We start from the raw sequence: 23,961 nt of genomic DNA, 5'->3' as shown, positions 1-23,961 counted from the left end.
CGTAGTTCTCAGAAATGTATGAGTTTACATGTTGTAATTACAAGTCCAACAAGCAAGTGAATTCTTTTTGGTTATTTCAAGGTGTCCTTATTACAGTGTAATTATACATTTAAGTACTGAGTAATATTAATTAACTACATGTACATACTTGCTTTAGGGTTAGGATTAGGTTTGATTTTGGGTTAGTTGCAAGTAATTATGCATTACTATAAAAACTACATGTAACGTGTAACAAGGACACTAAAATAAAGTGTTACCAGCTTTTTACAGTTCAGAATTGTTACGGTATTTACTACATGACATGAACGCATCTAATATGACAGATAGGCTCTGTAAACAAAGCAGAATCTGACCGTGGCCCGTACATGTTAGCCGATCTGAAAATGTCGGGCAGCTCTCTGTCCTAACAATAGCAGGTGGGGAATGTTCAGAAAACTTGTTCAGAAAAATTTGTGCAATTCGGTTTGGTTCCACAGAAATAGCACATTTAATTGTTTGCTTCCAACTGATGAGAATAAATGTAGCATGTGTTCCAGCTTTCTGCATTTATTTGTGCATGAACATATACAAATGAGATCATCTTAATACTTGACAGATTCTCCCTCACATTAATACTCATAGGATGTCACGGAATAGGTTTCTGAAAACTGACACCCCCGACATGTAGAAAAATAACTAGCAGGTAGTCTTTCAGCATACTTTACAGTATTCTGCAAATAATTGTATGGTTTTGTCTGTGTAGACATTTTGGCTTTGTGAATAATCTTCATTTCAAGCACATGCATTCTGCAAGCATTTTTGGAAGTTTTGTCTTTTAATCCTTTCCATTTGTACATGAAATGCACACAAAAGGCCAATAAAATAATTTTACAATTGTTCTTGATATTTGTCATGCACAAATGACAAGCTTATGACATTTGCATATTGTGTCTTCTTAATTATACATAATATCTTTTTTCAATGTGATGTTATGCTTTCAAATCTTTTTAGATGTTTCCAATGGGATGATCCGGCATTGTACAAGACCTTAACACTTTTTGGAAGGATGTCGAAAAACTTACAAAAGGAAACAAGTCCGATCTATTGACCGGGCAGTATTCAGTCAAGCTCCCTTTAACTCTTTGCAATAGCACTTTGGTATTCAATCAAAAGATTATAGCTGCACTTTTATCTCCAGACAACATACTGTGACCACCATTGTGGCCAAAATCATTCACTCAACACCACTCTAGCTTCATATCTGGCAGTTTAGATTGATTAGGAAGAGCTGTGGCAAACGATAGTCAAACCTTGCGAAACTCAAAAGTTGTGACATAATTCTGAGTAAATACATAGAAAAAAAACAGACAATACATGACATTACAGTGTTACACCTTTCAGGCTAACAAAATGGCAATAGAAAAAAACATCATGACAATGCTGAGAGCAATACACTGTCCACAGTATTTAAAAATCAACAATCACTTAAATATCTCAGGTATGGATGAAGTGCAGGACTGGGTAGAAAAACACCTTGTTCAAATACAGAGTTCACCTTTAAGAGCTTGGGATCCTACTACTCCACAGTCTCGACAGCTAGTACCAGCGTTCACTTTGTGGGAAATCTTAGCCAAAACACTTTTAACGCTAATAGGAAAACAAAAAAGGTAGAAAAGTGAAAAGAGGGATCCTCTACAGTGCAGGAAATAGTTGGAGAAAAGAAAGAAAATGGAGATTCTTCCTTGTCTCCTAAAGTCTTTCAGTTTAGTCTGGAAACCGCTGACAGGCTTTCTTCCAGCGGCAGGCGGTGCACCATTGGTCCCTGCGCTCCACGCCGTACACTTTCCGGCACTTTTTGGCCTCACCGCGGCCCTTCCTAAGGAAAAGATATTTTAAATAAATTATAGTAAACACTTATTTCTACTTGACTTCAATTTTAAAACGACCTCCTTATTGTGTAATGTTAAATTAAATTATATTTTTAAATTATTAAACATTTTACAATGTATCTGAAAAGCATGTATATAATATATTAATATATACAGTACCGGTCAAAGTTTGGAAACATTGCTATTTTAATGTTTTTGAAAGAAGTCTCTTATGCTAATCATGCCTGCATTTATTTGATCAAAAATACAGAAAAAAGTAACATTGTGAAATATTATTACAAGTAATGGTTTTCTATTTTAATATACTTTAAAATATAATTCATCTCTGTGATGCAAAGCTAAACTTTTTTCAGGATTCACTAATGAATAAAAAGTTTGAAAACCCCCCAGCATTTATTCAAAATAGAAATCATTTTCTAACAATAAATCTTTACTTTCACTTTTTATCAATTGAACACATCCCTGCTGAATAAAAGTATTAATTATTATAAGTAATTATTATAAGTATTATAAGTAATTATTCCAAAAAAATAATAAAATTACTGACCCCAAACTTTTGAACGATAGTGTATATTGTTAAAAAAAGATTTCTTTTTTAAATAAATGCTGTTTTTTTCTTTTTTTGTTTGTTTTTTATTCATCAAAGAATCCTGAAAAAAATCATCAACTGTTTCCAACACTGATACTACATCAGTATATTAGAATGATTTCTGAAGCATCATGTGACACCAAAGACTGGAGTAATGATGCTGAAAATTCAGCTTTGCATCACAGAAATAAATTTTATTTTTTAAAGCATACTAAAATAGAAAACCATTATTTTAAATTGTAATTATATTTCACATTATTACTGTTTTTTCTGTATTTCTGATCAAATAAATGCAGGCTTGGTGAGCAAATAGTTAAAAATAGTTATGTTTCCATACTGTATATATTTTTTGTTCATATATATATATATATATATATGCACTGTTTGTGCTACTAGAGTTTTAGCTTTGATTAGAGTACTCTTTCTTGACTACAGAGGGCAACATTTAACAAAGCGGTTCACCTAAATGAACAGTGCCCTCTGGAGGGAGATGCACTCATGGTCTGTGATCTGGTGGGGGCGCTGTTCCGCTGTAGCCACTGCTCTCCAACACTCACTGACCGGCTGCGAGATGTTGGAATCTACAGAGCAACATAGTAATAAAAGGGCAGATGTCATAAACTGTATTAAAATGCATCACTTATGATGTTAAGTGCTTTTGGAGAGCCAGACCAACCTGAGGTTTCTGCTGGACATCACCAGGCAGGGTCCAGGTGCAAAAGGTGGGAGAGCCTGGAGAGACCTGAATGGGCGCGCAGGCCTGCAGTGAAACAACACAGAGATGGAAAAAACACACAAAATGAACTGACAAAATAAAATACAACAAAACACACTGACATCACAAAGATTTTAGACAAGATTTCTATACATAATTTCCAAACAGCATCAAACAATCAGTTTCAGCCAGCCATCTGTACCTGATAGAGATGTTCAGTGTGGATCTGCCACACGCTGCTTGGAGCTGATTGGCTGAGTGGGGTTGACTGGACTGAAGTATATTGGTGTCCTGGGGTGGATTGGCTTTGAGTGGAGCTGCAGGACGTCCAGGCCCCGCTTGAGAAGGAAGGAGCAGGAGATGGAGGTGCAGTTTCCTCATCTTCAGAGGAGACCTCTGTGTAATAGAAGTCTTCCTCCCTATGCGACTGCTCTGAACCCCCACTGTTTGAGAAAAACAAATAATGGGAAGAATAAGAAACCTTATTTGTTGAATAATTGCAGACCTAGTAAATAATGTAAACTTTTATAGTTTTAGATTTTCAAAACAATAAAACATGAAATAATAGTCAGAAGAATCAGTCACACTTTAGATTAGGTCTAATTCTCCCTATTAACTCATTTCCACAAAAGTTTCATGGCCCCCGGAATATTTGTTGTATGAATATCCAACCATGCAATCTGTCAAAAGAAATAACAGACCCTCTGCTTTAACGACAACAACGAAACGACAAGTTTCATAAAAAAGCAACATTTTGAGCAAAAAGTCGGAGAAAATTGCATTTTTGTCAAAGACTATGATGGAGTGGATTGAGTCCATCAACACGCCCAAAGAGCTCGGCCTGGGTCAACATTCCTTTCAGTAACATTTTGATTTATATGCTGTTTAATATCAATGATCGCGTTATTTTACATATGCATCTGCTTACATAATTATGATATCATTTGTGTCTGCTTCTTTTTTGCCTGTGTTCTGATCAGGAGATTCAGTCCTGTTTCAGAAGTTGCGTAATAACGACCCCGTACTGTATAACAGTGAAAACACGGAAAGCCGGAAATTTCCGTCAATGGCGAGGAAGCGTCGTCTCACAAATGACGGAAATTTCCGTCAATTGCGGATAAAAAGTTAACTAAATATTAACTTTGACTTGTGCCTCAATAAACTCCTAATTACTGCTTATTAATAGTTAGTAAAGTAATTGTTAGGTTTAAGTAGTGGGCAGGATTAAGGGATGTAGAATATGGTCATGCAATATGTGTACTAATACTAAAAGTACTAATAAACAACCAGTATCCTTGTAATATGCATTACCGAAAAATCTTTTTTTTATGTTATAGTTTATTGAACCTTTAAACAAAATGTTTGTATATATGTTTTATTTGTTGAGTACCATATTCGATACACCAGGCTTTCATGGCTCATATTGAATGATAGTTGCATATAAGATATAATACAGGGTTAAAGATGCATCATAACGGTTCTGTGCCATCTCAGTTGTTCCAGGAGTTCGGTATGCGTGGACATACTCACCCCAGGTGAAGAATGCGAATGTGCCGTTTCATTCCGACCCGTGATGTCAGCACTTTCCCGCAGCCAGGCCACAGACACCTGTATGCTCCCCTGCTCAAACTCTGAGAGTGAGACAGAAAAACATAGAGTGACTCACACGTATTTTTACAACATCAGCTTAAAACGCTGTCTGTTCCCCCTCAGGTTCAGCAATCTGACAGTCTTCTCATTCTCACCTTGCACCTCCTGGCCTCCGGCTCGTCACATGCGGCTTGGTCCAGCTCCATGTGCAGTCCTTCGTCTGTCAGTTGGCCCGAGCTCCTGTCCATCTCAGTGACCGATGGAGAAGGGGCTGGGCTTACACTGCCATGGTCCCAGCTCCAGTAACCGCTGCTGCCGCTGTCAGACAGCTCACCTCCGCAACACTCCATGTCCCCTATGGTAAAAAGAGAGGAAAAGTGTAAATAACACAGGAATAACCATCGAATTGCTACATTCATTTTTGGGTTGTGTGTTATGCTGCACAATAAAAATACAATACAATAATTGTTCATTTATATAACCGTATATTAAAAAGGTGAAAATAATCAAACACACATATTTCAAAGAGCGAAAATAAAAACAAAAAGTCTACTAAATTCTATTTAAAATCTGATGAGATTTTGTTTCAAATAAACAGTCTGCGTCGGTTTGTCAAACAAGTATACACTGAAAAAGTGTTCCTTGTTTGGTAAGATATGGTTTTCAAAAGAAGCCCGTTCACCTGGTAGGAGGTCCCTCTGCGGGGGGCTTTGGACCACTGGACTGCAGGACAGACTGGTGAGCACCATCGCAGCCATGATCTCATCCATCTCCGCCGACTCAGGACTTCTGATATGGCAGAGAGTAAGAAAACTGTTCACACTATATTACACTGCATTATAGATCTATGAAGAACATGATGCACACAATAACACTACACCTTACACATAGATCAATTCTTCTCTAAGAGAGTTAGGATTAGAGTGATAAGATTTTGTGTGCAAGACAACAAACAAAGATCTGTAGGTTAACCTGTAAGGTAAGTCCACACCGGAAGAGCGTGAGAATGATAGCTTTGTTTGCTGTGCGCTGACATCAGCAGACCACTCGATCCCTGGTCCTGAATTCATCTTCTTCTGCATGCTCACCCCTTCCTGCCCACAACACTGCATGTAGCTCTGCTGGATTGGAAACAATCAATTATATACAGACTATCCACACTTTCCTCCTTCTATCTGTATGTTGCAGGGGCTATATATCAATTATTGTGATACACACCAATTTGTCCTGCCCTTCTGTGCCCATTGGTATCGTGTCCTGTCCTCCTCTGGATCTCACTGCTGCCAGGTTCTCAGTAAACAAACCTGGAAAGCAGGGAAAAGCATGTTATAACAACACCGTTCATTTAATACTGCATGTTTTAATCTGAGGGCCAAGCTGGCTAATAATAACACCCATTCTCTGCGACATCGCCACGAGGCCATGAAAACGTGCAAAAATAATAAATAAATACAAATATCAATCTCTTTAAAAACAAAAACAAAAAACTAATGCTCTCATATCCGAAATTCTGAAGAAATCTTAATAATCAGATATGGGATTTGCGTGAAAAAGGCAACATTTTAATGTAAAAATCAGTCTATGGTAAAAATACAAAAATACCTTTATCGAATACACGCGGTAGATGTTTGCACATGGACAAGCAACGCAGTAGGATATTCTCGGTGCCTTAACTGCCTTTACTTTTTTTAGGGCAACACACCCCCTGACTGTGAGCCTCTCAGATACTGTAACTCTGGATTTAGGGAGTGAAATCATGGAGAGAACTAAATCCCGCATCGGAGTTAGGATTCATCTCAGTGACTCGAATGTTTTGAATCCATTCGCTCACAAGATTCTTGCAGAGTTCCTACATCATTATGTCAACTGAGTCAACTAAACTATCGTTTTTTAATCTATTTATTAGTCAGCTTTTCTTTTATGCATCTATTTGAACTGCGGTTGTTGTTTTTAAGGTATTTACCAGGTCATGTCCGCCTTTACACTTATGTGTTGATTCTTGTCTCGATCACAGATGACAGAAAATAAGATGCTTGTTGAAAGCGTTTAATTCACAAAGGCGACACCATGCTTGCCGAAAATGTAACGATATTCCTTTGCTGTCATTTCCTCAAGGAAATGCAGATTTAGTTTAAATATTCGGAACAGTTAAATTAAACCGTGCCATTTGTTTAATCCAGATCCATACTTTAGCTGGGACGCTCGTAATGGGCGTGTACGTCCAGCAAAAAAACAATCTTCCCACTGGGGGCGGAAGCTGTGCTCTGATTGGCTGACTAGGTTCCCCGAAGGACACACCTTCGCCCAACAACGTGTGCGTACACGAGTTTCTGCTCAACCCCCCTTAATGGACAGTTGCAATACAATAATTCACATTTGTGCAAATTACTCTCGAAAATGCAGACTTAAAATCTTTTAAAAGACATACATTAGATAGCCACGCAAAACAACTCAGTTTAAACACCGTACTCTCTCGAAACGACCGCAGTAGGATTGAAATCAGAACAGTTCACATAAACACTGGCTACATGATTATAGTGGGAAAAGTCTGAAAACATGCAGTAACATAAAATAACCTGAGTATCTGCCGTACCGTCAGTGAAAAACCGGTGTGTTTAATGATGTTATCTAGAATGTATTCGTAGGAAGAGATGCCGCCGCTGCCTGCTGCTGACGTCACGCACGCCCCTCTGCCTCCCGTCAGTGAGTCAGTGAGGGGGGGGGATTACGTGCCCTAATATTACTCAGCTATGAATGCAACACCTCACAACATTGTTTATATAGCTTTACACGGTCTTACACAAATTTGTTATTCTATCTAGACAGATATAATTCGTATATTATTACACGATTGTTAACTGCAGGGTTTATTTCATGTAGGCTATTTTTTAATAATATAGCCTAAAAATAGTCTATAATAAAGTGATCCGCACTTTTTGTATTTCTTTATTTTATACATATTTGTCGACTGTGTGTGAGTTCTTGTAAATATGATTTGAGGACACAATATTGACAAGGTAAACAAGGGCACTTCCTGTGTCCTGGTAAACCAAATTACTTAAAATCATACTAAAAGATGTTTTTAAAAAATAAAAACGTTTTCTGTGAAATTCTAGGATGAGGGTGGGTTTAGGGGGGAAACAATATACAGTTTGTAGGCTACAGTATAAAAACCATTACGCATGGAGAGTGTCGTAAACCACACAAACAAGTAGGTCCTAAACCCATATGTAATGGGGAAAAAATGATGGGGGGCATTTTTTGGTCCCCATGAGGAAAACAGCTTATAAATCATACTAGGCAATGTTTTTTCTTAGCATAAAAATTATTAGATTTGACCCCATAAAACATGAAAACAACATGTGTGTGTGTGTGTGTGTGTGTGTGTGTGTGTGTGTGTGTGTGTGTGTGTGTGTGTGTGTGTGTGTGTGTGTGTGTGTGTGTGTGTGTGTGTGTGTGAGAATAAAAATTATTGTCTATTTTGAATAAAACCTGATCCTATAATATTGGTCTGTTCCATCATGTGTTTCTTAAACAAGTAGGCCTATAAAACCATGTTTTTCTACCACATTACAATAATCACTTTTTTGCTCAAAGTATATATCTTTTATTTTCAATATTAAATGAAGTTTTATGTAACAAAGTTCGGGAGGAGCATGTTCAGGTAATCATCCAATCAGCACAAGAAGCCAGTGTAAATAAAGCCTTCCCTTACCTCATGACTAATTTCTCAGCATCCCACCACCACCCCTTCACCCCACATTCGGCTGGGTCCGCTCATAGATACCTATGATCTCTAAGGTCATGGGGGGAGTACTCTGGGGTCGGGCCGAATTCTGAGCTCGGAGCCCTCCCCCCGGACAGCAAGCCAAATACGCATTATAATATTACATCAGATTTCATTAACATGTAAACTCGTGAATGATATACATGATAAAAGTATTACACACTATTATTACTAGTATTACACACACACACATACACACACACACACACACACACACACACACACACACACACACACACACACGCACGCACACACACACACACAGTCCCATGAAAACAACATGTAACAAATGTCAACATTTATCTTATATATTTCCATTTTTAAAATAGATAAAAATGTATTCCCAGGATAAGTCATTTTAAATGAAATGTACAGTTTGACAGAAGTCCGGCTGCATATTCAAAAGCAGTCCCTTGACAAGTGTCACCTTTCACCTACATCATTTGGTCTATTTCCTAAATATTCAGCATTGTGTATTTGCAAACAGACATTTGGAAGAAAACGTTCATCATGTAAATGATGTCTGGGGATTATAAGCTTTCTGCTGTCTGCGGCCGTGGCCGACGCACTTCATCCTCCAAAGGGGATTTTAGGTCTGGACAGCACAAGCATGTTGGGTTTCAGTCTCTGAATCCAGTCTGGGTATTGGCTCGAGGCATTATATCATGTGACTCATGCTGACCTACAATAACCCAGACGTGTTTGGCTTCCTTTATACAGTTTTATGTGAAGTTGCAGTGATGCTAAAACAGATATACCATTTATTTATTAATCTAAATGTTCTTGTATGGCAAGTTTGTCTTTAAGACTTATAAATTATAAAGATATAAAGAGGTATAAAGACTTAACAGGCATAAATATAATTGCTGCATTGTAAATGAAAATGTTGCCTTTACGTCCTACTAGAAATGTTTGTCTGGAATGGGAGGGACAGCCTCCCTGGCAATATCACTCATGTCAACCAGAGTATCTGTATAAAACAGAGGTTTTGTGCTTTTGTTTTTCCAGTTCACTGCAGCATAAACAACTGAGCTGGTGAAATGTAGATCATGGGTTTGAGGTGAAGAGAGACGCTGCTCCACTGCCTGTTTGTTGAGGGCTGAAACAGAGTGATTATGAATCTCTCCTGTGGAAGGGATCTCATTCTCCTCTTCAGCTGTGTCAGATGGAGGCTCTCTAATGCACTCGTAAGGATTTTCCTCATTCAGTTCAGCCTCCAGGAGCGAGTATATGTGATCAGATAGATCCTTGGCAGCTGGCATATATTCAGCACCCTGGGACTCAGGTAGTTTCTGCAAAGAGGACATTAGTTTGTGAGAATATTTTTTTATTATTATTTACTTTTTTTTCCATTCCACGTCACATGCTATATTATGGCAGTACTTAATTCATGATTAAAAAAGTTTTTTTTTAATCATTAGTAGCTTTCTCTATCTTCTTTCCATTACAGTGTCATTTCCCTTACAAGATTAATATAACAACTCTTTGGAAATTACTTAACCTCTCTTGCTGATTCACTGCAATTTAAGTGGTTTTAATTGACCATTATAGGATGAATATGGTTCAACAGTCTATTGCAATTGGTCTCAAAGCAGGAAAAAGTTTCTTCCTGCTAAAGCAAATTGTCAACAGTGGTCCGCACTACTCAAAAAAAACTTTGTTTATACTGTATAACAGTCATATATACACTGGGAAAGTAGATAGGTGCAGTTTTTTAGCGCAAGGAAAAGAAACCATTTCAGCATGATCTCTTACAATGGTTTTTGTTGGTGTAACCTAATTAAGTCAGGTTGATTTGGTCATATTAAATAATATTTTGACTTGAATAAAACCAGGTAATTTAGATATTGTCCAGTGAAGCACATTTTTAAGCAATCTGGAAGATCATTTTTATATTCCTTATTCCATAGTAAAAATGCTCTAAAAAACGGTTTGGACCAAAAATGGACTAACCGAACCATTGCTTTATATTTTTTAATTAAATTATAAACCCAATGGTTTGGGTTTGTCAATTTGACCCAAACATGAGTTGAAACAACCCAGCATTTTTTAGAGCGTAGCAGCAGCCAACAGTAATACAAACTTATTTACTGTTTTCTGAGTATTTGTGGTGTTTTGTGTCGGTCTCTTACATTTGGTGGAGATGCCAATGGAATATTTCTTTTCTCTTGTCTGTGTAAATGGCTGGATGATGCGCCGTCAAACATACTGGAGACATAAAAAGAAAAGTCACTATTTCAAATGTTATAGATATAGCATCCGCAGTGTGTGGTTTTTGTATGCAAACATGATATCAGTATTACATCTTAATGGTTTACATATGTGGTTGACAAACAGGTCTCTACTTTTATTACAATAACACAAACGATATTCATGCTGTGCATGTGAATTGGGCTCTTGATGACTTGTGCGTCTGAACCTGTCATTGCACATTCCACTGAGATCACTCTTTTACTCACAGCAATTCAGCTTCTGTAACAATCACTCCCTTCTTTTGGGTGTGTTTTGAATCAGCACATGTTATAATGAATGATGAATTCCTAAATATGCATTTAAATATACAGTGAAAGACAAAAAAGTAAGAGCCTTACCTGAAACAGCTTGTACAAAGGCTGTAGAGTGTGACATAAATGATGATGAAGAAGGCTGACACAATACTAATCTGAAGAGATGAAGAACAACCTGATAACCAGGGAATCAGACCCTCCTCAACAGGAGCCATCACTCTTCATCCAGTTTCTGTGATGACTGAAAGGTAAGAATAGAAGGAAACTAACATCAATAATCTGCCACAGCTGAAATTCTCAAGCAAAACAAGCAATGAGATTGTTGATGGGCCAATGAGCAAAAGTAAGGAAAGCGAATATAATGTAAGCTGTTATTGCTGTTCTCACAAATATGATTAGCTACTACACAGGTGAGTACATGTACAAGTCACACCTCTCTTTCATGTTAACACAAACAGACTGCAATTGTTACGACAATGTTTAGTGTATTACTATTTTAAAAATGCATGATAATACCAAAAAAAAGTGATACTAAGAGAATTGAAAATGTACATTAAAATATAAATCTTTAAACTGAATATAAATTAAAAATATTTTATATCTTGGATCTGTGAGATATTTGTTTTAGAAACTCCCTATAAACAGCCTTTTTATCAGTCTGCCTAAAAGAAAAAAAGAGAATCTCTCTTTACCTTTGACCTCAGTTACACGCTCCTATATCACCTGTCATCATCCTGTCTTTACTGGCAGCAACACACAGATCCAACAGGGATTTGACAGTTACACTTCCTCATTCTGGATTCCAGCAGCCACTCCAGTTCCTAATCCATATCTCCCTGTATCCCTCAAAAGAATTCACTTCACTTGCATTTTACATGTTCATGTAATTAGCTTAGTAGTTGATTTATGTATAAAGCCATATCATTCTTTTTCAGATTTTCATAGATATATGGTTAGTTCTGTTTTGAATTAGACTTAAATAATTAAAAACATTTTAACAAACTTTCATTTTTTTCTCGTTTTTAAATGGAACACTGCTGCCTCCCAAAGGACAAAGGAGGTATAATAAACTGTATTTTAATTATGTGGCTGCACTGAAACACTAAAATAATTACTAAATGAAATAGCATGGTAAGTTTTTAATTATAAATAAGATGTGTCATTCAACTTAGTTAACTAAAATCAAAACTCACCAAAGATTTATTAGAATGCTCGTAAACTGAATTTCTGCCCCACTGAGGTATATTTGCAAAGCAAAATAAATACTATACATCATACATTAAGAGAGGAAGAAAGTACAGTAAATGCATTCAAAAACTTTATTTGAAGGGCCCAAACAAAACTAAAAAATACAACATCATTACACCATGATTTAGGCAGGATATTTTTGTTTTGGCCTGTAGATGCCATTTATATAGAAGAGAGAATGTATTTTCTATATCAATGTTCTTGAGCAAACAAGAGTTGATCCATTCCTCCACAACAACACCGTCGCCTGACTACGCTGAGTGCAAAATAAAAGTAGCCTCTTTATTCTCCTTATCCTACACCCCTCCAACTCTCTCTCACACACACTCTATATTTGGGCCAAGTCTATCTTTACTCCTTAATTTGAATGTTTTTGCCTTCGAAAAACTTCTGTCTCAGACTCCAAACAGTTTTCAAGTTAATAGGCCAGTTGTGTAAAAGCCGTATACTGGATTTTAGAGGAATGTCGGCTAGTGGTAGATTATACTCAGTCAGCAGTGAATTCATTTGTGGGGAAATCCCCACTTAGTATTTATGTTTGATTTGATTTGTAAAAGTATTTGATAGTTACAAAAGTAAAAAACAGGGGAGGCCCCTGAGGCTGATTTCAGATAAAATGGTACAAAAGCTGTCACTGGGGTGCTACCCTTTAAAAAGTTACACCTTTGTACTTTCTTTACCCCATAAAGGGTGCATATGAACTTTAAAGGTGCATATTCGTGCCTACAGTGTACATACCGACCATGTGACAGCTTTTGTACCATTTCTTCTGAAAGTGTGGGATTTCAAAATGTGATTGTGGGACTTTCTAACTAAAACAAAAGAACAGGAATGAAAGAAAGAGACATCACAATTCTCATAATAAATGCACTAAAATAAAATAATAATAATTTTGACATGTATATTAATAAATACATTGTGGTACTGTATGACTAACAAAATAACTAAGCAATTTTTTTTGTAAAATCTTCTCAAAATGTTTTGCGGTCTTTTTTCTTCAGCTGTCTTTGCACAGCTCCTCTCATCAGAAGTGCAGTCAGAACACAGCACAGCACCAATAAGAAGAAAGATCCTCCAGCCAGTAAAATGAAGTGTTCTCCATGCACACCTCCAGACTGCTGATGCACCAGATAGTCTCTAAACATTGCTTCCAGCTGGCACATAGTACACATGGCCAGGAAGATGTGGAAGATCTGATGTCCGTGGCCCACAATGTCACATCTACCTGGAAAGAAGCGCTCGGGAACTGGGCAAGAGAAAAACAGAGCCGATAACACAAAAAACACCACTTGCAGGGCGTGAAACACCAACACTGGCTCGTCCCAAGATCTGGTGACCAGGCGGTGAGCTACAGGGCTTATGTCGAGCAAGTAAGCCAGGCTGGTGGGAATGATCTGGCACATCTTCCGGCGGAGGGGGTATGGACGGCGGTAACGGAATTTGGCGTAGCAGCAACTAGCGCAGGACAACCAGGCCAGCACCGCGGCACCGGGTAAAAACACAGCTCCCACTAGGCTGTGTCTCCATTCTGGCTCAGAACAGTAAAAATAGTGGCCTAGTGCACAGCCATATTGGTAAACAGCTACGCCAACGTAGTCTACGAAGAAGAGGGAGTAATGGGCCAGCTCAGAGTGTGACTGAAGCAGGTGGGCGGCCACGCTCAAACTAAGGTAGGTAAGTGACGACAACATGTACAAAAACAGAGGCAAAGACGCCACATTGAGCGTTAGCCCCCATGCCCCTGCGAATAAAGAAAAGTGGAGTAGAAGCGCAGGGATAACCAGAAGGTGTGTCCATACGTTGAGCGACTCATTGTGACATTGAAAGAGGCTACAGAAGTAGCTCAGCCATTCCTGACGCACAGGACGATAGCCAGACAAGATGTAGGGCTCGCGAAACAGGCTCGGCACATCGGAGGCGAGTACGGTGGCTTGAGGTAAAGGTAGACGGGGCAGCCAGTTCGACAAGTGTGGTAACTGACCCAGCTGCTGTATACTCAATCTCAGTGCACTAAGACGGCCCAAAACTCCACTTGGCATGGTGAAACTCTGGATCTCTGGATGAAGATAAGCAGAAAACAGCACGAGGATAAATTATACTGACAAATCAGTATGCCATGATTCATACCTCTGCCAGACAAAGAGCCAGTTCTTGCTGAACTAAACCTCTTACACTTGATAAGTTAATATCTGGCCTGGTTGAATTGATCATTGTGTTTGCCAAGAACTCACGTTGTGCCCTGCCGTATATTCCTCCAAACCAACGTTTCTTAATTTTAAAACACTAGCTGTGTCTTGAAACCTAGTATGTTGCACCACTGTTGGGGGTAGATGGTTTCAGTAATGGTTGCGTATGATGCCTAAAAATGCTGTCTAGATAGGGAGTTTAGGTTATCAATGATATTTGCATTCTGTGATTAGTATTTTGTATTTTTTTTTAAAACCCTCAATACTATCTAGACGACTGCAGCCACACCTTACAACACATTTCAAAGTAGGCAAGGCTTGAGAACAGTTTGCCAAATTTTAATTGTAAACTTCTAAATTATAATTATAAATAATGAAGAATAAAAAATAGGCTACTTTTAAATGTGTCTTATTAAGTAAAGAAAGAGCAAGAACTATGTGACATTTATATAACCTTCTGCAAAAACAACAACAACAACAAAAACAACAAAGTTGCCGGAAAAATGCCGGAAACTTTCTGTAGCGACTATGCGTTCAATAAAAAAGAGTTTATATTATCGTTTATATATATTAGTAGCTCCTCACCTGTGCGAAACTGGTTGAATTCGCTCTTCACTCTACCCAGACTTCACTTTTCACTTTTTAAAAGATATAAGGGGTTTCATATCAACCTAAAGATTAAATTCCGGTTCTCAGACTTAAGCATTTTTATTACCTTGGCAACTGTGCTGATCATGCCCAAGTCTGAACTAAAGAGACTTCTTGTGCCGGCTCCTTGTGAATTAGGGCGGGGCTACAAATCACTGAAGGGACTCTGACTCAGAAAATGACTCAGTTCACTGAGTTCGAAAAACCTAAAATATGAAAAAAAAACAAATGAAAAAAATAAATAAAATAAAAAATAATATATATATATATATATATATATATATATATATATATATATATATGATTGTAAAATTCAGATAGCCTACATTTTGATGGCTGAAGACTAATTTTCTCAAAATAAAATGAATTAGGAAATAAATCTGTCAAATCGGGTTCACTATTTCAGTGAAAGTGAATGGAACATATCGTTCTGTCTACAACTCATGTTTTGCTTCTCGGGAGATATTGACTTTAAAAGTAACTATTCATTATTGTACTATTTATGACGGCAACAACAAGATAGTAGTTTACATAGTAAATGTAAAGTAGCCTGATTGAAGACCGGCCATCGATGATGACTCATGCATAAAAGACAACCTGAGAATTTGATGCAATACGGAGCCCAACAGTAAGAAAAGAGTGATGTCCGTATATAAAACGGATGTGTATTTTACACTATGTACTTTGTACTGTGTTTAACCTATAATTTTGTGACTTTTCCTCGGCTCTGTATCATATCTCGATAGGCAGGGAAGTAAAATGCTTTGATATTATGTTTAATATATAGTAGTACATTTGATTTACAGACTGTCTGAGTGGCAACAGTGACTTCAAATGGGCACAAGATAAAGGAGCAAACAGCATGGACTCCTGTTTGTTGTCTTCACGACCATTATTTGCCACAACAGCTCCTCCGCATTCGCTGCATCTGAAAATGTGAACGCATGCGCAGCACCGGTTCTCTTTTCGCGCGAAACACTCAAGAGGGCCGGGCGAATCTTCACTCTATGGATTTGATTGGACGCCGCAACCCAAAAGACAGAATATGTTAATAAGTCACTGGTGTGTTGACCAATCAGCGGTCGGATTCCACAGCGATAGAAGCCTTTTGGCGCGAAAAGACACACAACAGTACGGCGATCGACACGAGGTGTTCTGCACTGAGGATTTCTTAACACTTTTAGAAGCTAAATACAAAAATGGCTGCTGAAGTTTTGGACGACCAGGAACTGAGAGAGGCGCAAAGGGATTACTTGGATTTTCTTGACGATGATGTAAGCATAACGTATTTATTATGTACTTAATAAATGTTAAACTATTGACGTTAATGTGTCTTATAGGAACAAAGGCCCACTCTCATAAACCATAATGTAACTTACTTTAAAAATTTGTTATTTTTGCTCACGTTTTGTTTGTTGACAACTTTTTCTTTGGCTTTTACCCTTTTCAGCAAGACCAGGGCATCTATCAGAGCAAAGTACGACAGATGATCAGCGACAACAAATCGAGGCTCATTGTAAACCTCAATGACCTTCGTCGCCGCAGCGAAAAGCGAGCAGCCAAGTGTGTTTAACCTACTTTTTTAAAACCATTTCCCCCTCCCTTACTTACACTTTACAGTGTACACATGCATAATTGAATTAGGCGTACATTCAATTATATATAAATATATGTTCATGCATATTAACTATAATTATATGTATTTCATATTAAATTACACTGAAAATACAGTTTAACATTATGTAAAGTGTGACAATGTTTTAATTGAAATGAACAATCTCTGGTCCTCAGGTTGCTGAATAATGCTTTTGAAGAGCTTGTGGCATTCCAGCGTGCCCTGAAAGATCTGGTGGCTTCAATAGATGCCACTTACGCCAAGCAACACGAAGAGTTCTTCGTTGGTCTGGAGGGCAGCTTCGGCAGCAAACACGTCTCCCCTCGAACCTTGACCTCTCGTCTGCTGGGTAGCATGGTGTGTTTGGAGGGCATTGTCACTAAATGTAAGTCCAAGCCTTTTTATGTGCATTTTAATGATTTGATATTTTGCATGTTATGTACGGTGAATTGATCAGATTGTCTGTATTCACAGGCTCTTTGGTGCGTCCCAAAGTAGTACGCAGTGTGCACTACTGTCCAGCCACTAAGAAGACTATGGAGCGCAAATACACAGATCTGACCTCTCTGGAAGCCTTCCCTTCAAGTGCCATTTACCCCACCAAGGTACTGTGATTTGTCCCAACTCACAACTTAGATTAGTGGAATCGTGCAAAGATATTGAGGCCAGAATTGCGAAGGGACCCTCTTCCTGAAATAGGCAGCTGTTTATTACTATAAGATCCGTTTATATTCTGTGGGAGAAATAGTAAGGATATTATAAAGACAATAGTAATAACAACATTATTATTATTACATAGTAATAACAATAGTAATTATTAATACTAAAATAATTTGAAATTGTTAATATCACACTTCTTTTATTTCTCTCAGTGCCAAATTATTTTAATAACAACAACAGCAACAGTTATAATTATTATTACTAATGCTCTGTGTCTATATTTGATTCATTCAGGACGAAGAGAACAATCCACTGGAGACTGAGTTCGGTCTGTCTGTCTATAAGGACCATCAGACCATCACAGTGCAGGAGATGCCAGAGAAAGCTCCTGCCGGTCAGCTTCCCCGCTCTGTGGACATCATCCTGGACAATGACCTGGTGGACTGTGTAAAGCCAGGGGACCGTGCGCAGGTGATCGGGACCTACCGCTGCCTGCCCGGCAAGAAGGGCGGCTTCACCTCGGGCACCTTCAGGTACAGCTGCACCAGCTGCGGTTAAATGGTTTTGAAATATTATTATAGTATTACTATTATAAATAATACTGTTTATGTCAAATCCTTAATATATCTTGTTATAACTTTTGTGTTTGTTCAGGACCATCATGATCGCCTGTCACGTCAAACAGATGAGCAAAGAAGTCGCTCACTACTTCTCTGCAGATGATGTAGCCAAGATCAAGAGTTTCTGCAGATCTCGCTCAAAGGTATGAGAATGGAAGTGTTCCTGAAAGGAAGGTTCAGCTGAATTTAACTAGTTGGATTGCAGATTTGGACACATTTTTGTGAAGTGAACTTTATGAAGTTATTATATGTGTATGTTCTCCTAATATGAATGCCTTATTCGTCTTTCTTCTCCTTTAGAACTTGTTTGATCAGTTGGCTCGGTCACTGGCCCCTAGTATTCATGGTCATGAGTACATAAAGAAGGCCATCCTGTGTATGCTTCTAGGAGGGGTGGAGAAGGTTTTGGAGAACGGCTCGCGCATTAGAGGAGACATCAACTTACTTCTCATAGGTATTTGCCAGCTTAGATTTGCACAGATAATGAGCGATATATTTTTTACAAATCGCTCTCTGTGCTGCACATCAGATTCAGAACTCCACAATAACTTTTTTGTAGCTATATAAGTCGCAGGTATACTCACACTCACATTAAAGTGCTTTTTTCCTGTAGAGATCTATTGAGATAATGTTTTTGTATCATATAAACTTTATATGTAACTATACATGTATGATATGTAATTATTTACGTTGCTAACATATAGAAGATCTAGACCAAGCGTTTTCAAACTTTTTCCCCCAACCTTGTGAGTTCCCCCTTCCTATTCATATTCTGTGAGAGAAATAGTAAGCATGATATAATAAAGACAACAATGTCAAATAATTTATTTAGTAGTAATAATAATAATACTATTTTTATAGAATAATAACATTTATTATTATTATATTGCTTTTTTAAAACATCCCCATAGCAGCCCCCTGAATGTTTTTAACTTTTTCTGTAGAGAACAATTGATATTTTTTTATGCTAATGTCTTTGAAACATTATAATAAGTTGCAATACATTTATGATATGTAGTAGGTTTAGGATACAAAGCAACTTTGTATTAATATTAACGAATATGTTTTATAAGAATGTTTTAATGATTTATAAGACTGTATGAACCCCACTAGTTTTAAAAAGGCCAGTAAAAATGCTTTGTTTTGACCTGTTTTCTGAACGTGCAGAACTTTAATGTCGTTTTTTTACAGACCCACCAGATGCCGCCGTTGATCAGTTTACTGGATTTTAAAAAAAATTATAAGTTCAAAAATGTATTACTTAAAAAAAAACTAGTATTATACTTTTCTTGGCAGCCTCAGACAACCAATTCAGCTAAAATACTTAGTAAATGAATTCATAAGATGTGTTTCAATTCTACATAAATCTCTTTATTTGTTAGGTGACCCGTCAGTGGCCAAGTCTCAGCTGCTCCGGTACGTTCTGCACACTGCACCTCGTGCCATTGCCACCACAGGCCGAGGCTCATCAGGTGTAGGTCTGACTGCAGCAGTCACCACTGACCAAGAGACAGGTACTGCGTTTCACACACACTATCAAGCCAAGAAACCATAGGTTCAATAACAAGTTTGCCTATTTCAGAGTTAGAAGATATTAAGTTGTGTCGGTCCCTCAGGTGAGCGTCGTCTTGAGGCTGGTGCCATGGTTTTGGGGGATCGCGGGGTGGTCTGCATTGATGAGTTTGACAAAATGTCAGATATGGATCGGACTGCTATCCATGAGGTCATGGAACAGGGACGCGTCACCATCGCCAAGGCCGGCATCCATGCTCGACTCAATGCCCGCTGCAGCGTCCTGGCAGCTGCCAACCCCGTCTATGGTCGAGTAAGTGCCTCATTTGGTGTTCGTAAAATCTGAGTAATCCGTATCCGTGGATCATTTCATAATGTTATTCTTGATAAACATCCAGTGTAGTTTAAGAAATCACCCAGACAGCAGCACAGATCCGGCCCACATCTGGTACACGTGGATTCCACACGTACCAGATGTGGGCCGGATCTGGGCCAGACACTATATTGCTGTCTGGCCAGACTTTAAAGACCAATGATCTGGATTATAGTTGCTCCAAAGATAGTTTCTTTCCTAGCATTTCATGTTTATGATTTTGTCTCTCTTCATGTGCAGTATAATCAGTATAAGACCCCCATGGAGAACATCGGCCTGCAGGACTCGCTGCTGTCTCGTTTTGATTTGCTCTTCATCATGCTGGATCAGATGGACCCAGAGCAGGACCGCGAGATATCCGACCATGTGTTGCGTATTCACCGCTACAGGGATCCCCACGAGCAGGACGGAGCAGGTACAAGCTGATAGATAGCATTTTATACTATATATTTTAGGTTAAGTGTGTCACTTCTGTGCGGTTAATGCCACCAAAATGAGTTCGATAAGGAGGAAGAATTTTAACATTAAAAACGTCACACTTCAGATTTGTCTGGAATAAAACGTGATATATTCTATATTAGGAAAGAATCATGTTGAAAGTATTGTGTTGAAGTGTTTATTTAACTCGTGTGTGTTTGTGTGATTCAGCTTTAGCTCTTGGTGGTGCGATCGATGCATTGGCCACTGAAGACCCTAATGTAGTTCAGGAGGAAGAAGAGGAGCTACAAGTGTATGAGAAACACAATCCACTTCTCCATGGCAGCAAAAAAAAGTATGAAGTGCCCACTCTTTTTTCTTTTCTTTACCTTCTGTTTGTTTTCTCTTATGCAAATCACCGATACTAATTCAGCTCAGATTATGTCTGCTTTATAATATTACTATGTGCCTTCAATAATGATTCGATATTTGAATTGGGTTGCCATGGTTTGCTTTTTTAAGATACTTTTACACTACCGTTCAAAAGTTTAGGGTTGGTAAGATTTTTCAAACTGTCCTCAAGTCTTATGCTCACCTAGTTGGCATTTATTTTATCATAAATACCGCAAAAACATTAATTTTGTTTTAAAATGCAATTTATTTAATGATTTCAGCATCATTACTTTTCAGTCTTCAGTGTCACACGATCCTGCAGAAATTATTCTAATATGCTGATTTGATGCTTAAGAAACATTCCTGCTCTTTTTTTTCACAGTTGTGCTGCCTAATATATTTGTGGAAACCGTGATACATTTTTTCATTCTTTTTTGGATGAATAGAAAGCTCAAAAGAATCTTTTCTTACACATTCTGTCAAATATGAACACCCCATTATTAGACAGCTAAATGTTTATTGTGTTTTTTAGGGACAGAGTGGTGAGTAAAGTGTTCATGAGGAAGTACATCCACGTTGCCAAGGCTCTTTCTCCTGTTCTGACTCAAGATGCAGCCAATCACATTGCAGAGGAGTACTCGAGACTGCGCAATCAGGAGCAGCTCGGCTCTGACATTGCACGGGTAAATACAGACACATTTTCAAACTACTCTGAGTGGTTTTGCTGGTCAGGTATTAGTAAATGAAGTTCTTATGCTGTAAGATAACTAATTTGAAGAATCTGTGCTGTGTTTTGTCCCTCAGACGTCACCGGTCACTGCTAGAACCCTGGAGACATTGATCCGTCTCTCTACAGCTCACGCCAAAGCTCGCATGAGCAAAGTTGTGGACCTGTTGGATGCAGAAATTGCTGTGGAGCTTGTGCAGTTTGCCTATTTCAAGAAGGTCTGTTTGTTAATATAGCGCATAGCTCATTAGTCACATTTGTTTACTCAATAATGAACAGATACAGAATACATTTAGCCTTTACATTGGTGTTGTAAGATACAAGTTTTTACTTTTTTATTATAGTACTTCCATCAGTGGCTGATTTAAATCCATTAGAAATTTCCTATCAATTAAATGAATATATTTTATATTTTACTCATTTCCCATTCCTCAGGTTTTGGAGAAGGAACGTAAACGCTCTAGAAATGGGGGGCAGGACGCAGACTCGGAGGATGAGGAGGAAGATGAGAATGAAGCACAAGAAACACCTCGACCACGGAGGAAAAGGTCTAGTGTTATTCACAATAGCATGACAAAGTCGATTTTTCTGATTTTTCCAAGCTATAAATAGTCTGTTTTTTTAAATGTTACATTAAAAATGTCTTTACTGCCACTTGAGTTCTTCAAAAAAATCTAACTGACTCCAAACAGTGGTGTGTTTATTATTTAAACCATCAGGTGTAGGATAGGGTTAGATAAGGATATAGGGTTAGATAACCCTTTAATGTGTTAAAGGAATGATTATGATACTTATTGTAGAACTTAGTAATACATGAGACTGGTCAATGTCCCCTGGTGGCCACCTGAGTGAACAGAGTTGACCAGGGAAAGTATTTTCATTTTTTTTTACCTGTAGGAGGCGCCAATCTGAGCGCAGACCATCTCAGGGCAGTGAGTCATATGACCCTTATGACTTTGATACTGAGGCTGACATACCACAAAGTAAGAAAAACCAACAACAGGCATTTTATACATATTATAATAAAGTTAAATTAATCCTAAAATAAATATCACACATCATTAAAAAAAATATATACTTGAAATAGTTTAAACAAAAAAACAAAAAAAATGTTTTAAAATATAAGTTAAATTGGGATAAATTATTTATAGATCAATTTTTGTATTATACAATTTCATTATTTCTTTAAAATTTAAACAAGCTTTAAAAATATTTTAAGTTAAATATTATAAATATTAAGATTTTTGCATATAAAATGCACAAATGATTAATAATATTTTTTCCCCTCAGTTCAGTCCCCAGCTCCTGCAAGGCAGGATGAGGAGCCAATAGACACACCTGATCAAAATGGTCACACGGAGTTGTCTGATGAAAGGTAGGCGTTCAGGTTTATGTCTGCTGAAATTTTCTGTATCACACTCAGCGTTTTCAAAGTGCTTCCACATTCTTTTTGAAGTGTTGTTTCTGATTGAGTTCCAGACAGAAACCAACGCTGGCAGGTCCGCTGGTTGTTTCAGATGCTGTTTGTCTGATGCACAATGTGTGTGTTTGCTGTAGGTTGAAGGAGTTCAAAACCGCATTGCTGGAGGTGTTCCGCTCTGCTCATGCTCAGTCAGTGGGCATGATCGCTCTAATGGAGAGCATCAACAAGAGCTGCCCATCACCGTTTAATGAGACCGAGGTCCGTGCCGCTCTCGCCCGAATGCAGGACGACAACCAGGTTATGGTGGCTGATGACATCATCTTCCTTATATAAATGTGTTTTCCGGTGAATCTTATTTCAGAAGATTTGCAATATGTGTGCATGTTCATTTTCTAATTCTTGTACATGCATAACTATGCATGTATAAAAAAAATGTATTCTCTCAAACTCATCATATTGTGCATTTTTCCCATGCGTACATATGCAAAAAAACAACCAAATCTATTCTCTCAAACACATTGTCAGAAGGTTTTTCATATTGTAAATTTTCCCTTGCTTTTACATGCGTACATATGCATTTAAAAAACAACTCAATTTTATTCTTTAAAACAATTTTTTGTTAAAATGGTTTTTTTAAACATGCATTTGTTTCATGTTTATCACTGTTTTTAGACTTGGTTAATGTTTTACAGAAATTAGTTTTCTCTGTTGGTTTAGCTCGGACCAGGTTTTTTTGTGACAACTTGTAAATAATGATTTATTGTTAAAAAGGTAAGTTTGACATCACTGAAAATGTAAAAAAAAACAAAAAAACCTGGTGTCAGAATAATGACAATACACAAGCTGGAGATGAAGTTTTCAATCCAGTCTTTATCATATCTCGAACCCATTCCCGCCTTCCCATCCCAACATTTGTCTTCTGTCTATTGCCTCCATCAATAAAAAACAAAAACTAATATCTCACTTTTGACTGTATTTTTCTACAATATACTCAATGTACAAATAGACTACAGATCCAATTCTAGCATTTCATGAATCTCTGCTCTTTTGCGTAACACCAGAAAGCCGCATAACCTCGAACTA

At 37.8% G+C, this 23,961-nt stretch overlaps 4 protein-coding genes across 13 annotated transcripts; 1 reads left to right on the top strand and 3 right to left on the bottom strand.

Moving 5' to 3' along the window:
* Nucleotides 1-526: 526 nt before the first annotated feature.
* znf395b (zinc finger protein 395b) lies at nucleotides 527-7,472 on the bottom strand. Of its 8 annotated transcripts, none has more exons than XM_077221046.1 (10): nucleotides 7,356-7,472; nucleotides 5,981-6,066; nucleotides 5,735-5,883; nucleotides 5,445-5,551; nucleotides 4,918-5,117; nucleotides 4,703-4,803; nucleotides 3,375-3,615; nucleotides 3,134-3,217; nucleotides 2,920-3,038; nucleotides 527-1,855 (listed from the first exon to the last, which is right to left on the bottom strand). In XM_077221046.1, exons 2-10 carry the CDS (start codon nucleotides 6,005-6,007, stop codon nucleotides 1,744-1,746), a joined length of 1,140 nt encoding a protein of 379 aa, XP_077077161.1. In that variant the 5' UTR covers nucleotides 6,008-6,066; nucleotides 7,356-7,472; the 3' UTR covers nucleotides 527-1,743. The 8 variants fall into 8 exon arrangements, with proteins under 8 accessions (XP_077077161.1, XP_077077164.1, XP_077077166.1 ...); XM_077221049.1 differs by having other exon boundaries at nucleotides 5,735-5,880; XM_077221051.1 differs by having other exon boundaries at nucleotides 5,735-5,880; nucleotides 7,339-7,451.
* An 873-nt stretch (nucleotides 7,473-8,345) lies between these two features.
* LOC143729503 (uncharacterized) lies at nucleotides 8,346-11,848 on the bottom strand. 2 transcript variants are annotated; one of them, XM_077220795.1, is made up of 4 exons: nucleotides 11,749-11,848; nucleotides 11,141-11,297; nucleotides 10,682-10,757; nucleotides 8,346-9,841 (listed from the first exon to the last, which is right to left on the bottom strand). In XM_077220795.1, exons 2-4 carry the CDS (start codon nucleotides 11,269-11,271, stop codon nucleotides 9,452-9,454), a joined length of 597 nt encoding a protein of 198 aa, XP_077076910.1. In that variant the 5' UTR covers nucleotides 11,272-11,297; nucleotides 11,749-11,848; the 3' UTR covers nucleotides 8,346-9,451. The 2 variants fall into 2 exon arrangements, with proteins under 2 accessions (XP_077076910.1, XP_077076909.1); XM_077220794.1 differs by lacking the exon at nucleotides 11,749-11,848 and having other exon boundaries at nucleotides 11,141-11,456.
* Nucleotides 11,033-23,841, top strand: mcm3 (minichromosome maintenance complex component 3). 2 transcript variants are annotated; one of them, XM_077220785.1, is made up of 19 exons: nucleotides 11,033-11,304; nucleotides 13,306-13,974; nucleotides 15,945-16,412; nucleotides 16,589-16,701; nucleotides 16,930-17,138; nucleotides 17,228-17,358; nucleotides 17,708-17,946; nucleotides 18,068-18,176; nucleotides 18,334-18,487; nucleotides 19,416-19,547; nucleotides 19,650-19,858; nucleotides 20,159-20,333; nucleotides 20,567-20,690; nucleotides 21,261-21,411; nucleotides 21,533-21,673; nucleotides 21,891-22,003; nucleotides 22,353-22,438; nucleotides 22,746-22,830; nucleotides 23,013-23,841. In XM_077220785.1, the coding sequence occupies exons 3-19, from the start codon at nucleotides 16,338-16,340 to the stop codon at nucleotides 23,209-23,211; spliced, it is 2,445 nt and encodes an 814-aa protein (XP_077076900.1). In that variant the 5' UTR covers nucleotides 11,033-11,304; nucleotides 13,306-13,974; nucleotides 15,945-16,337; the 3' UTR covers nucleotides 23,212-23,841. The 2 variants fall into 2 exon arrangements, with proteins under 2 accessions (XP_077076900.1, XP_077076901.1); XM_077220786.1 differs by lacking the exon at nucleotides 13,306-13,974 and having other exon boundaries at nucleotides 11,143-11,304.
* paqr8 (progestin and adipoQ receptor family member VIII) lies at nucleotides 12,362-15,236 on the bottom strand. The gene is made up of 2 exons (XM_077220790.1): nucleotides 15,076-15,236; nucleotides 12,362-14,360 (listed from the first exon to the last, which is right to left on the bottom strand). Exon 2 carries the CDS (start codon nucleotides 14,341-14,343, stop codon nucleotides 13,276-13,278), a length of 1,068 nt encoding a protein of 355 aa, XP_077076905.1. The 5' UTR covers nucleotides 14,344-14,360; nucleotides 15,076-15,236; the 3' UTR covers nucleotides 12,362-13,275.
* Nucleotides 23,842-23,961: the final 120 nt, after the last annotated feature.

The sequence above is a fragment of the Siphateles boraxobius genome, unplaced genomic scaffold (assembly GCF_051911475.1).
Source record: "Siphateles boraxobius isolate OS27281-9 unplaced genomic scaffold, OSU_SipBor_1 8, whole genome shotgun sequence".
Taxonomy (NCBI): Eukaryota; Metazoa; Chordata; class Actinopteri; order Cypriniformes; family Leuciscidae; genus Siphateles; species Siphateles boraxobius.
This window is presented reverse-complemented; position numbering and strand designations above follow the sequence as displayed.